The sequence below is a fragment of the Anarrhichthys ocellatus genome, unplaced genomic scaffold, assembly GCF_004355925.1.
Source record: "Anarrhichthys ocellatus isolate YVR2014 unplaced genomic scaffold, GSC_Weel_1.0 scaffold7, whole genome shotgun sequence".
In the NCBI taxonomy this organism is placed as follows: Eukaryota; Metazoa; Chordata; class Actinopteri; order Perciformes; family Anarhichadidae; genus Anarrhichthys; species Anarrhichthys ocellatus.
Window position 1 is genome coordinate 12180389 of NW_022280037.1, and position 15273 is coordinate 12195661.

The 15273-nt window shown below is 40.9% G+C and overlaps 1 protein-coding gene across 2 annotated transcripts; it reads left to right on the forward strand.

Moving 5' to 3' along the window:
• Positions 1-2459: 2459 nt before the first annotated feature.
• capn3a (calpain 3a, (p94)) lies at positions 2460-15185 on the forward strand. 2 transcript variants are annotated; one of them, XM_031847562.1, is made up of 21 exons: positions 2460-2711; positions 3061-3130; positions 4045-4163; positions 4736-4869; positions 5691-5859; positions 6453-6536; positions 6657-6751; positions 7205-7282; positions 7444-7604; positions 7965-8134; positions 8471-8482; positions 8656-8864; positions 10743-10779; positions 11089-11191; positions 11393-11467; positions 11693-11757; positions 12659-12727; positions 12869-12947; positions 13619-13735; positions 14487-14545; positions 14722-15185. In XM_031847562.1, exons 1-21 carry the CDS (start codon positions 2460-2462, stop codon positions 14746-14748), a joined length of 2184 nt encoding a protein of 727 aa, XP_031703422.1. In that variant the 3' UTR covers positions 14749-15185. The 2 variants fall into 2 exon arrangements, with proteins under 2 accessions (XP_031703422.1, XP_031703424.1); XM_031847564.1 differs by having other exon boundaries at positions 11089-11166; positions 11410-11467.
• Positions 15186-15273: the final 88 nt, after the last annotated feature.

Sequence of the window (15273 nt, forward strand, 5' to 3'; positions counted from 1 at the left end):
AGAAAATAGACATGTTAACTAAATGCAGTGATACTGACTTTTACTATGTTTTATTTTCATACAATAAACTACTGTAGTAAACATCCTCCAACGCCAACCTGTGTTCTGCTCCTGAACGCAACATATATGCTATGATTGAGATGCTAAAAACTAATTAGAAAGTAAGCAAAGAAGTCAAAATCATTAAAGGTACAGTATAAAAAACATCGACAAATCCTGGCTTCATGAGAAAAAAATGTCTACTTGTATAAAACGTGTGGTATTAAATAATATTTAATTAAAAATCCATTAATATGAGAACACTTGGGACATAACAGTTGGAGTTGATGAAGTACTGTTATGTGACGCCAATGCTGAAGTGCCTTAAACCTGCATTCCTTCTAATGGCCATCAGGGGGTGACTCCTCCGGTTACAAATGTATAAGTTATATATATATATATATATATTATATTGAATTAGTGGTATCCTGACTGCCACTCCTTCATCTACCGTGACAGAAAGGCCTTCTGCCTGCGCAGGTTCAGCATGCTGTCAGGCCGTCTGCTCTGCCGGTGAGTCATAACTCACACCTCCTGAAGACGCAACCATTTTTAGACCACACATGAAAGGAGCTAAAAAAAGTCAAACAAACACTTTTCTTTTCTTTTCGGTTCTACAAGTGACATGAAAGCCAAAAGCTGAAAAGAACCTCAAATAGTTTGAATGTTTGAAAAGGAATCACGTCACACATGATAATTTGTTGCGTCTCGCAGTCCTGCCAGTGAAGAAGGAACGTTTGACTGCGAAACCGTCGTACAGTCCGTCCCCGTCCTGGGGCTGAAGAGCAAACCGTCCTCCGTGGTGGTGCGTGTGTCAGGTGAGGAGCTCTGAAGTTACTTACATTCACAGTTGGTGTCAGTCACTGACTTTCTCTGCTCTGGATTCTTATTCATGGGAGGTAAACCTGCCACAATAGTTTTTATTAGGAAGTACAATGTATATAATATAAATATATAAAAACCTGCAAAAGGGGACTGCATGAACCACTCCATGATTATGTTTTAATTATTTAACTTTTTTGGAACTTCAGATTTACTTTTTAGAACCTTTAAAAAAAAATGTAAGCAAATCCCTCCACTGACTTCTACTTCATCGAGTACTGTATGTATTTTAAATATGGGTCAGAAACATCAAGAGAGCAGAAGAAACATAGTTTAATCTGTGAACAATGAGATTGTTATTTCTCAAGATTGGTTATTGATGATAATCAATTAAAGCTTTTAAAGTTGTGCAGTGAAAGTTTACTGAATAAAAAAATTCACCAATGTGCAGCTTCTTCCTGTGACAGACCTTTATTCTTTTTAGTTTCTCCACATAATGACAAAGCATCTGAAAATACCAAGAAACTTTCTTAAAATAATGACTTACTTCTGAGATACTAACTCTTTATTTTTTAAGATTCCAAATCATTATTTTGAGAGAGTCATTATTTTTACATACTAACTCATTATTTTGCGACACTAAATCATTATTTTTGTGATTTTAAGTCATTCATTTGAGAAACCGTGTGGTTATTTTGCGGAGGTTTCTCATTATAATGACTTAGTTTTGAGATACTAAGTAAATCATTATCTTAAGATACTAAATTATTATTTTGAGGCATAATGAGTTACTGGAAATGGTCTTAGTATATAAATCAAGCGAAAATAATTTAATAAAAAATTCGCTGAGACTTCGTCACACTGATCTATTTTTTTCTATTTCCATCGCAGAAATAGTTTTTGTATTCTGTGTTTTTTTTGTGTTTTGTTTACAGCATTCATATCTTAGACAGAAAGAGCGTCACGTCAGACTGAACGTTATGTTTCTTTGACCTTTAACCGCTCTTTGAGAATCACACTGGCCGTCTATTGGTGGTCATCTATGCTGTTTAAACAATACCCAAAACATGGGATTGAATTTGTACTTTGCTAAAAGATGGCTGATACTCTTCTTCATAGCATTGGCCTGCTCTAGTTATGCTGAGACTGCTCAATGCTGAGCTCCATTGAGAATAGGTTTAAAGGGGTTGAATGCCTTCTGCTGAGGCAGGGCATCTACCCACCACTCTTTACATGCCCTCTGGCCCTTTGTGTCACCCAACAATGATGGCACCGGAGCACCACAGCACCACACAGATCATTGTTCAGGTCAGCCAATGGGAGCGCAACAAATGGTGGTTTATGTGATGTGTGAGTTTCTGTGCACACGTGTGTGTATGTGCATGGTAATGCAAAGGAAGGTGAATGCATGTGGAGTCTTTCACACCGAGCTTTTGCATCAACTCTGTGACGAAGGGAAGGGGGACGTCACACAAAGAAAGAGCCAATCAGACATTAGCTGTTTGGATTTATGCCAGGGGTTTTAGGCTTGTAAGACTTTAGTACAAGTGGCAAAAGCCAGTTTAAAAAAAAAAAAGGAAATAGTCAGCTGCGACGAGATGCCGTATACACCGTCCGGCTTTTTCTGTGACCGGTTGATCCGGGAACGAGAGAGGAGAGACGGGGAAGGGTCTCTGAACAAGCCCCTCCGCTTCAACGCCCAGGACTTCAACACGCTGAGGCAGGAGTGTCTTCAGAGGAAGACCCAGTTTGAGGATGACTCTTTCCCGGCCACCGTGGAGTCTCTGGGCTTCAAGGAGCTCGGACACAAGTCCAACAAGGTCAAGAACATCGTCTGGAAGAGGCCCAAGGTAGGAGAGGGGGCGATTAGATCGGGGTAAGATAAGGAGGGGATGGATCACACATGTGGGAGGTGGGGATGGCATCATCGAACCTGAGTGGAAAACTAACTGCTGCTGTGGGATTTTACCCGGAGACTCGGATGGGATCCATATACGCCCCGCCAGTCCCACACAGATGGATCGGACATTTATTTTGTTCTTATGACTTTGTTTTGGCTTAGTAGCTCTGACATTATGGGTATTTTATTACGTATCTATTTAGAGATGATTGTAATCTAGCCCCAGTCAAAATCACAAGCATCAGTCCTGATATGAGATTGATTACCGGTTTACAATTTTTGTTTGTTATTGTCAACAGGAAATCTGTGAGAACCCTCAGTTCATTGTTGGAGGAGCGAGTCGGACAGACATCTGCCAGGGAGACCTTGGTAAATCGTGCCTCTTTACACTTCATTTTGTGAAACGAAGGTGGATTTTAATTTTGATTTACACAATGACGGAAAGTTTCAATGACGATAGACTAAAATCAACCCCATCATAATGAGGTTGATAACAAGAAGAACACATCTGTGGAATGACAAGATCCACCTTAAAACACTGTCCTGTTATTGCTTGCTGGCGTATTAACGGCTTCTAGGTGTTATTTAAACTCACTGATTGAAAGAAAAACTCACACATGCAGTGTGACAGGAGTGCGTGAGGTGAGCTGTACATAATGTATGCAGCCACTCCCAGTGTATTCATCATTCAGTCACAGTATATTCAGGCGGTTTTGGGGGCTAACAGGGTAGCAAACATCCCATCGATCCCCTCGCACACGGCCTCTCTCCGTTCGCAGCGGCCTCCCCATATTGTGCTTAGTCTTTTGGAAGGGAATCCAACCAGCAGCACTTCTCATTGTTCAGGCTGCAAATAAAGGGCGACCAAAAGGGACAAAGGTCCTGGCAGACACTGGTAACCATTCCCTGTTGAAAAACCTACATTGTTTCCAGTAACACCCCCGTCTGTCACACACCTGGACAAAATCAGGAAACACAAACGTCAGCACTCGGCGGGTGTCTTTTCCTCCAGTAAAACAAAAATAGGTCCGGCAAAGAAGTTCCTGTCGTCTTTGGTTTTGTTGTGAGTGGAAACACAATCGGTGAAAAGGTACATGTTCTTTAACGTGGCAGCTGACGAATGAAGGAAAGGCGATGACAAAATCTATACAGCAGAAGGTTTCAGAGATCACACCGTATGTCAATCAAAAGACTTCAGACAATTCTTTTTATGTACGATGTGTGGCTGTCATAAAAGATGTTAGAATTGTATTTAATTAAATGAAATGATTGTCCGTGTTCAGGCGACTGCTGGTTGCTGGCTGCCATCGCCTGTCTCACCTTGAATGAGAAGCTTCTCTACCGCGTCGTTCCTCCGGAGCAAAGCTTCTCCGAGGGCTATGGAGGCATCTTCCACTTCCAGGTCAGAAACAACCGTCAGGTTCACTGAAACAGATGAGGAAAACTACGTTAATTAGTCTTAAACAGAGAGCGAGACACTGCAGGCAAAAACTAATTTCATTTCGAGATTTTGGGCTATTTTGTCTTTCCGTTGCGTCCATACGTTCAGGTCTTTATTTTACTACTTTTCCCCAAAAGTTACCATTAGATAATCATGCATTTGCATATTTAAACACAACATTTCAGAAAACTTCTCACGCAAAAAATGATTGTCTTAATATAAGCCTTTGACTCTAATATGTTAACAAAATGAACCTGACTTTATCCAATGTTTACATCTGGAAATGTATCTAAATGAGCACATATTTAGTAAGATAACGTCTCATTTGCATATTTAAACATACAATTTTAGAAAACGTGAAACACAAAAATAGTTTCCTTAATGTAAGTAATCAACCGGGGAGGTTTCATGGTGATGTCTATTAGTTATTTTATTTACCCTGTTCAGTGTCTCTCCTTAATAAAGTTTGCAGAAGTTGAAGGAACATCTTCTCATGCTTCATCCTCAGTGTTGTTTCTCCTTCTGTCCTTCAGTTCTGGCGTTACGGCGACTGGGTCGACGTCGTCATTGATGACCGCATCCCAACTTTCAACAACCAGCTGGTCTTCACTAAGTCCGCAGAGAGGAACGAGTTCTGGAGCGCCCTGCTGGAGAAGGCCTACGCCAAGTGAGTGCTGAATTATTCTACTCTGCTGAGCTGCTGTACTCGCTGTCCATCTATTCCAAGCTGAATTTGTGGGCTGCAATCAAAGGGCTGTTCTCATTTCTTAATTTGTACATCCTCGATTCCTTTCCTCGTCTGCTCTCCTTACGTCTTACTCCCTCCCACCTGAGATGCAAGCGAAGGAGGCGAGGAAGAGATGCGAGGAGTTGATGCAGCAGGCGTTTAACAAAGAGAGACATCTGTGCATTGGAGCCGTCATTTTAATGCAACATCAATAAAATATGACGTGTTGCACAGCTGCAACAGCTGTCCATTGTTTTAATATACTCCGTATGATCTCCATGAGATGAACATTAAAGCGTTAAACTTATATTCTTACTTTTATTTCAATTCACAACATGGCATTATGTGACAGGAATGCCCCGTTTAAGACTTCCACAAAGGCCTCTTCTTGTGCATCCTCGCTCGTAGCAACTCCGGCAAGCCTCCTCTCTCCTCGAGATGCGTTTTAGGAATTGAAACGTCCTTTCAAGATGAGATTGATTTCCAGGTCACAGGAAGATGGAGGAGAGAGGAGACGAGGAGGCACAAAGTAAAGAAATGAGAGAAGCAGTCTGTCTCATATAATACGCCTTTTTTTTGGCATGCAAACACACTACGTAAGGTTAGGTCTAAATAATGATGGGAGGTGAAAAACAACATTATTTAACTGGGAAAGTGTCTCACTAAGATAAAAAATCAAGGCCAAAGGAACCCAGATGACTTGTAATAGGATTAAAACATGGGTGTGTCTGAATGAATGATTTTTTTTATTGTCTGTTTAGGCTGCACGGCTCCTACGAGGCCCTGAAGGGAGGAAACACCACCGAGGCCATGGAGGACTTCACTGGTGGAGTCACGGAGTTCTACGAGATGAAGGAAGCTCCCAAAGAGCTCTACAAGATCATGATGAAAGCTCTGGAGAGAGGCTCCCTCATGGGCTGCTCCATCGATGTGAGCCACACATTACATAACAGGACCACGACGTCCTGTTTAATAACTGATAACTTCTCTGCTGTCATCATCATCAGAGGAGACATTTAAGACCGAACTGAAAAACCTTTGTCTCACTGAAGGTTTGCTGCATAAAGTGATGTCACGCTATATTGAATACACCTGAACACGTTTTTTGCCATGCAAATTGCATTGATAATAATAACAACGTTAATAATAATAATAATAAACTGTATGTATTTAGCATGTTTCAAAACAAATGTTACAAAGCGCTTTACATGTTTGAACCAGATTAAAACATTTCAGGGATGCAAATAAAATCAGACTATTAAAATATATTCAACGATAATACAAAATAAATACAATAAAATGATAATAATAATAATAATAATAATAAACAGAAAAGACATGCAGGAAATAAAACTGTGTGCTAGCATTCATAGAAAATAATTGTGAAAGATTCTGATAACTATTTGGCAAAACGTGTCATTTATATTTGTTAATGAAGAGCTTTACTGTAAATGAGCTGCTAGTTGTGTTTTTAATATTTCTACACTATAAACAGGTGCAACATGTATTTTGTGTGTCTGCAGTCCCTGGTTCCCGCTCGCTTTGAGACTCGTACTGTGACGGGACTGGTGAAGGGTCACGCCTACTCTGTGACGGCAGTGGAGGAGGTAAACAATGACAAGTGCTAGTTTGAGGTTCACTGACGCTGCTTTTAAAACAGATCATTAAGTTAAATACAGTTTCAGCGAGTATGAGTTTATACGTGAGAATCTCCACTTCTCCTGCAGTGTAAACCGTCTCAGCACAAGGAATCTAAAGTGCGTCTGGTGCGTCTCAGGAACCCGTGGGGTCAAGTGGAGTGGAACGGTTCCTGGAGCGACAAGTAACCATCATTTCCTCATCATTAAATCTTTTTATTGTCAGCTCTACTTTTCTGTTACAGAGCTGCTGAAGATGGATGAAGGTCTTAAACCTTCTTTTCCATTTATTAAAATAATCAAACTCAAATCTTTATTGAAATCTAGGGGAGCACAATCCCACTTTTTCAGTCCCGATACTGTTACCGATACCTGGGCTACTGATCCCATACCGGTGGTTTAATTGGAGGAAACATCAGGCTTGACCTAAACATCGCTTTCTTAACTTTGTAAAAGTTTTTAAAAGTCGATTTTAGACAGAACTTGTTGGCATAGCAAGCATGAAATAACTCCAAACAGTTGACATGTAATCGAAGACGTAAGCAAAAAAGCTGTATCGTGTATTGTGACGATTGTTCGGTCTGGTATTAGATCCCATTACTCTATTACACTTCACTATTTCCCGTCCTCTCCAACAGCTCTAAAGAGTGGGCCGCTCTCTCTAAGACCGAAAAAGAGAAGCTGCAGCACCAGAGTGCCGAGGATGGAGAGTTCTGGTGAGACGCACGTTTTTACGCTTCAAACCGGGTTCAGGATCCAGAAATCAAACAAAAGAGCTGCACCTTGTATTAAAAGCATTAACCTTTGTCGGTATTTGGAGAGAGTCAGGACTGTGCTGAACTGTGATGCCAGATGTTAATGTTCTGATCTCTTCCAGGATGTCATTCGAGGACTTCAAGAAGAACTACACTAAGATCGAGATCTGTAACCTCACCCCCGACGCCCTGGAGGAGGACAAGATCCACAAGTGGACGGTTTCTGTGAACGAGGGTCGCTGGGTGAGAGGCTGCTCTGCTGGGGGCTGCAGGAACTACCCAGGTACCTCAGTCTGCAGAACAACACAACAGTTTACACCACAAGCAGGAGATCAGTCACTGTGTCCTCTGACGTATCGATGTGCTTAATGCATGCACGGCCAGTTTAGTCTTTGACTATCGATAACAGAGAATACAGAGAATCAAATATGAAGATGCACTCTTTTTCTGTCTATCTTTAAAAGACCATAATTATATTGAAAGAGCCTGAATGGCTCCTTTTTAAATAGAAGATTTGAGTAAATATACTCAGTTTTATTCTGCCACTCAAAACTTAATAAACACTATCACGATGCATTTAAAGAACAATGCGGGAAAACACTCATTTCAAAAAAATAGAAACCGAACGCTAAATGTCCTGCAGACACTTTCTGGACCAACCCTCAGTACCGCCTCCGTCTGCTGGAGGAGGACGATGATCCCGAGGACAACGAGGTGGGCTGCACCTTCGTGGTGGCTCTGATGCAGAAGAACAGGCGGAAAGAGCGCAAGATGGGCGCCAACCTCTTCACCATCGGATTCGCCATTTACGAGGTGTCCTGTTCTTAGTCGCCGCGGAGAGATTGTGTGACAGACTTTGTGAAGTGTGTTTTTTGTATACGTGTTTGTTTTTTTTACATTAAGTTTAAATATTATCATGTTAATTCATTATACAGCACTTTGTGGCATGTTCCATAATTCTGCAGCATACATTAATATACATAAATTGCATAAATCATTTAAGTTTTTTAAATGAGCCATTTGTTCTAGTTCTGATGCACATGTTTAATACATTTTTTTGAATGTCCCTCTGTCACCAAACGAGAAATGAGCTTTTAATTTGCACCCTTAAATGACACAAACACTGACGTTGCCTCTGTTTCTCTGCAGGTGCCAAAGGAGGTAAGGAAGGTGTAACCTCTCACAGAGGAGCAGCAGTTTGCAAGTTGATTACTGTTTGTTCTATGTTTCCATCTTTTATTATCATCACTCATTTCTACACAATAGTGCTAAACCGTGTGCATCTTATATGAGTGTTGGAACTGTCTCCGTTCAGCATCTCCTTCCCGTTCCAGATGCACGGGAACAAGCAGCACATGCAGAAGGACTTCTTCCTGTTCAACTCCTCCAAAGCTCGCTGCAAGTCCTACATCAACCTGCGCGAGGTGACGCAGCGTTTCCGCCTGAGCCCCGGAGAGTACGTCATCGTTCCCTCCACGTACGAGCCGCACCAGGAGGGGGAGTTCATCCTGCGAGTCTTCTCTGATAAGAGGAACACCTCAGAGTGAGTGGGTGAGGGCGATCAGGGTGGCCTGCAGGGGGGCGAGCAGGGTAAGAGGAGGGAACGGGTGCGCTGCTTTTCCCTTGTTAGAATAACATATTTACAGGTAGATATGTTTGATTATTTCACTCCACTGATGTTTCTTAGTAGGGCTGGGTATTAAAATGCATCGCATATCAAAACCAGATTGGTTATTGGCAATGGCAGTGTTTCATCGAGGATATTGAGAGGTATTAGAAAGTTCATCAAGAGGTATTTTGGAGTTTTGATGCACTTATCCAAAAGACGTAAACATGATTATGTTTCTTCCATTTTCTACCTCACAAAGAGTTGCAACACCGGTTAGAGCTGAGGATTTTAATCTTTGATTAATCAGTCGATTTACTCAATTAATCCATTTTTTTTCCGGGGCGCTAATGAAAAGTGTCAAAGGGTTGATGTCTTCAGACGTCTTGTTTTGGTTCAAAAGCTCAAGATAGAGTAAGACAAAGTAATGCAGCAATTACCCACATTTGGGAAACTGGAGCCAGCTAATATTTGACATTTATTTTGTTAAGAAATGACTCAAAATACTTGTTTTCTGTGGATCAACAAGTCGATTAACTGACACTGTTAAACGCTCCCAATAAACTTACATTTCAAAGGTTTTGTTTTAAGCCTGACTTGGCTCTTCGTCCGGTGTAGAGGAATCAAACGAGAACCGGTTAGAAACGTGATGTTTAACTGTTTTAATTCCTCTGTACGTGATGAAGAGTCATTTCAAATGTTCCTTTTTTAAATATAGTTAAATAGAAGTGTTGCGAGTCTTTGTGAGAAATCACAACTACAGTTTTTGGACTCGAGACAAGAAAGATGTCTGTGAATTATAGATGTCATTTTTTGTAGATGATTAAATTGACATATTCTTCAGCACTACACAAGTATCCCAAAAGTTACATTATTGAACCTAAAACTTTAAATACAGCCAAATGTCCAACCATACCCAGCCCTACCTGTTGATATTAAAACTAGCAGCAGGATTGATTTAGCCCATCTAAACATGTGCATGTGCATTTTGTCAGTGCGGGTGTGTGTGTTTGTTAATGAGGGTGGGCTTGTGTCGGGGTGCTGGGTGGGCGGGACACAAACCACCAAGAGCAAACAATTTTAACGGCGATTTGATTTGTAGAACTGGAAGAAATCGGCCCCAGTTCGAAGCTGTTATGGAATCTTTTTTAGGACAAGCGACTTCAGATATGGGCACGATCCGGTAAACTTTTCAAAAATATTCAATTCTGCATATTCAAGCAAATCAACAAACACCCGCCTCCCTGCAGCTGTGGAGGACAGACAGCATGCAGCTCTGAAGGACCCGGGGACCTGTGGGACGGATGTGCACCACAAGCTGCTCACTGTCGGGAGCTTTGAATCACCAAACATGGCTTTAGATCGAACATGTTTTTGCTTGTAAAATAACATTAGTTTTAACCTGCTTGAACACCACAAGGGTGTGTGGGTTATCACATAGTAATTTATCAACTGACAAACTTACTCAAACCCCATCTGATTCAAAATCAAGAAGAGGACGCCTTCGTCAACCAAGAAGGCCCAAAATAAGAACAAACCAAGAGAAAGTACTCTTGACTGGAAGAAGCATCAGGTGGTACTGAACTAACGCATTTTATTCACAGCTTCATTGAGTGTTTGTGGAATCATGTTTGATCTTTTAGTCCAATGTGAGTATGGGACTTTAACGAGTTACTGTATGTTGCACACGGTGCTCAGGATGTCGCTACTTGTTTGTCACCTGATGAGAATAACGAGATTGTAGTAAACAGATGAGTGGTCCTGATGAGATGTTGTTGTCACCATCGTGACTGCTGTTTGTTCGTCTTCACCCAGGGAGATAGAGAACAGGATCGAGGCCGATCATCCCGTGGTAAGTGTCCTTCGTTTCTTTTCATGACTCGGCAGAATTGGAGCTTTGGCTCATCTTTTTTCTTTAAGTGATGGAAAAACAGCTGCAGAAAAGAGTGCAGTATTCTGGATCACTCAGTCACATAAAAACATATTAAAGCAATTTCTTCAATATGTTCACCCGGCATCCTTAATCCTTAATAATGAATAATAGAAACACACATGAAGGCAGTTCTGTACCATATAAAGAGAGTTTTTCACAAACTTGATCACCACATTTGTTTCCTTGTTTCTTCATCTCTTTCTACTTTGTGGCTCGGTGACGTCTCAGCCGGCGCCGGCCTCAGCGGGGGAGGAGAGCGAGGAGGACCAGCAGTTTCGGACTATTTTTCAGGAGATAGCCGGCGATGTGAGTACAAGAAGTACAGCGAAACATCCAGATTAAAAATAACCAGATTGTGTTTTCAAACGATCCTAATGAATGACTTTGCCGTCTTCTACCTTCTCGTGTTTTTGTCTTTTACCACTAATAGCTGACGACATTAAATCGCCAGCTTATTGTGGAAATATGCGCAAAAATTGTCAAATTTTAATGGGCGTCTTCTTCTCTCTTCTTCTACTGTTTCCTCCTCCACGCTGGTCGCTCTCGCAGGACATGGAAATCACAGCCAACGAACTGAAAAACGTTCTCAACAGCGTGATCACCAAACGTGAGTCCAGTTAGATCAACAAAAAAAAGATTTTCTGTCAAAATAACTTAATTTATTGGTTACTGTATCTGCTGCATCTTAAATATAATGTAAATGTTTCTTTTACTTTGTAAAAACAGGGGGTTTAAAAGTCTAATTTTAGGTCTAAGTCTGAAACTAGTTAATAATTATATGATGTTAAAATTGATGACTAAATCTTGCCCCGTGTCCCTGTCTTCCCTCCAGATAAGGACCTGAACACAGAGGGCTTCAGCCTGGAGAGCTGCAGGAGCATGATTGCTCTGATGGACGTATCCTTTGTATCGAGTGCATCGGGCTGGCTGTGTTGTCTGTAGGAGGCACAACCTGCTGAGACCCCCGAACGGGGTCTGTGATGGACGCTCAGCGGGCCGAGGCCTCGAGTCACCACACAAACACGGCGACGGGTCACATTGAGGAGAAACGAGTTCACGTTTGTCATCAAGCAACATGCTTTTGACCGCCGACTCCACGAGAAGACGCTAAATTATTACACAGCTGGAAGATGTATTCAGATCAAAGTGCTAGTACCACACTGTGAAAATACTCCACTACAAGTACACGTCCTGCCTTCCTTAAGTAAAAGTATTATCAGCAGGATGTACTTACAGTATTAACAAAGTACTCGTTATGTTTCATCTTTATATAATATATATGATGTTTTTGCATTCATATTAATGTGTATGTTGCATTTTACTGCTGTAGATGTTTAAGATTGTGATCATTTTAACTCCTATTGTGAACTTTAATCTACAGCAATGCATCATATTCTATAAGATCGTCATATGTTTGTATTGTCGGGGGAAAAACAGCCTTGTTTGCAGCTTTGTGACGCTGCTTTTTGTAGCTGATCCAAAAGGGATTTTTAAAATAGTTTATTCAGCTTTATGTGACACAAAACAGGTGAACTATAATAACAAAGTCAGTGTGGGTCAAAGTGTCAGGACAGGATGTTTTATTACAATCAGTTTACTAACATTCTGGAGAAGAAGTTCAAAATTGAAGTGTCTGGCTGCACCAGTATTCTATCAGTGGATAGCCACAACTACACACAAGATAAACCTCTTTTACATCAAATAGATGTCAGTTTTAGGCTCACAGAGGGAAACTGGATTATGATTGTTTTCTGACTAAATATGCGACACGACTTTGGTCTTAACTGCTCCTGTTTAGATGGACGGGACAGGTAGACTCAATCTTCGGGAGTTCAGACATCTGTGGAATAAGATCAAACAGTGGCAGGTGGGGATGCAGGTTTCCTCTCTGTCTGACGCTCGACAGCATTTCCCTCTTTTATTCACTCGCAGTTAAAGTTAGTCTGAAAAGATGCGTTCACTACCAGCAGCAGTTTAGACATCAAGTGTCCCTCTTGCTCTCTTTCAGGGAATCTTTAATCACTATAACGCCGATCAGTCCGGTAGCATCAACAGTTACGAGATGAGGAATGCTGTCAATGATGCAGGTAATCACTCTTCTTCTTCTCTTATTTCACTTCATCACTAAAAGATTAGCTTTCCACTTACTAAATGAATCCATAGAGATATTTTGTCTTTTCTTGCCCGTGTTTTGAGATTTTCTGTGTCTTAGATTTCTGATACAATGAAGACGAATGAGAATTGAATAATATCCAGAGTAACAATGAATCAGGAAAGACAGGTTTCAGAGAAACATATCTCAAAGCCTCAGCAAATAAAACCCAAATTAAGTATACAGCTTCGCTATATACTTAATCACACTTAATTGTTCAAAGTAGAGCTTTTCAAACTACTGTACTGTGTATGGTTCAAATATGCTATAATATATAGTTATTATACTGTTTAAAAGATAAAGCTTACTGTAGTTAAAACAGTATTGTGCTGTTTGCAAATAGGCCTGAAAATACACAGTAATTATCAATGCTGAACTGTTAGCGGAGTTTAAAAACAAATATACAATAATGAAATGATGCATCATGTCATTGTCTGATGCAACATTTTGAAAAACCACGACATTGAATCATATTTTGTGGCGTAAACGTGCATGTTTTTTGTGGGATTATTTGAAAGTGTGTGTGCTGCAGATGAACCTACAGCTTGAACTCACCCTCTAAATGTTCTCTTCACTGTACAGTCATGTGCCTTGTGTCCCGCTCAGGCTTCCGTCTCAACAACCAGCTGTACGACATCATCACCATGCGCTACGCCAACGAGGGCATGAACATCGACTTCGACAGCTTCATCAGCTGCCTGGTTCGGCTCGAAGCCATGTTCAGTGAGTCGGCGACAAAAACGCCATCGCTGTTATGATTTGCGTTGGAGAAAGCCGTTGTGTTGTTCTGCTCTGAACATCTGGATTTTACTTGTTTTGTCTGTTCAAAATAAGGCTTATATGAGCCTTATTCACAAAGTAGGGCGTTCACATCACAACTCATCAGAAACAGGTTTGTTGCCATCAACATAGTAAGAAAAAATAAAAAAGCAAGTTCTGCAAAATTCCAGAGAAATAAATATAGAATCGAAAAATGTACAACAACAATATGACAAAATATTTAAGAAAACGTGTACAATATATCTGTTTTTAAAAGGAAAGCTGTACGGTTCTGTGTAGAACTAATAATACCAATAATGATCTGATTAATAACAATAATCATGATAGTAATAATAATGCCATTACTACTATGTTACTAAATCCTAGTGTCAGGTACAGATGTTTCTCTCCCCAGAGGTTGAAAGATATAAAACCTACGAGCAGACATTCAGCCAATCACAAGAAGGTTCGTAGAGATACATGCTCCTGTCTCCCAAAACCCTTTTACTAGGATAACAGGACGTTACTCTATCAGTGAACTATTATACTTCTACAGCGCTATCAGAGCTCACAAGACAGGAGAACGAGGTCAGCTGTGTCTAGAATCATAAAGCCTCTCCCTCTTGTGTCTGTGTAACTTCAGTTTGGTATCTTTAAAGGGCTCTTAGATGAAGTGGATCACACTTGTGTTGGTGTGTTGTTTTTTTCTCTCCAGGGGCGTTCCAGGCCTTCGATCAGGATGGAGATGGTACGATCAGACTTAGCGTCCTGGAGGTGAGAGCTACGACGACGTGTTAGCTGTAAACCGTAGTCAGACAGACAGAGATGTGTTCATTTAAAGCAGCTGCTGTGTGTTCCCGAGTGTTCAATTGTTGCTCTAATTTGAATGGGTCATCCATCTTGTATACTTGTTTAAACCGCCAGACTTATTGAATCTTTTCCATCTTCAGTGGCTCCAGTTGACCATGTACGCCTAGACAGACCCGTCTTCCTCCAGGTTAGCTCTGCTCCACACGAGGACCAGACCTGCCAGCCTTTACCTCAATATTCAGTGTGCCCGATTGTCGTTCTCTCTCATCCACTTCACCTCCAGCCTCCCCTCAGCTCTGCTCTTTATACTCCCAAAATGTTCACCATGCTTCTTCCATCTTTCATCTTTCCTTCATAGTCACCTCTATCTCGGCCTTTTGCATTTCTCTCTGCTCTCGTCCTTCCATTATCATCGAAATATCAGTCTATCCTTTCAGCCATTAGCCTTTTTTTATTTATAAAGACACTCGTTCCAAACCTTTCTCAGGCATCAAACACACACAACCTCTTTTTCTCTTCTGTCATAATACCTCAGAGTTCCTTCTACAGTATCACCCCACATCTGTCCAGTTGTTCAGCTCTTCATTCGGATGGATGAGTTTTTATTAGAGGTTACAATGGATTTGACAGAATATGGCTAATGGGTTGGACTGCAGCTTTTTTGTGAATTTTATTTCATTTTTTTTCCTATT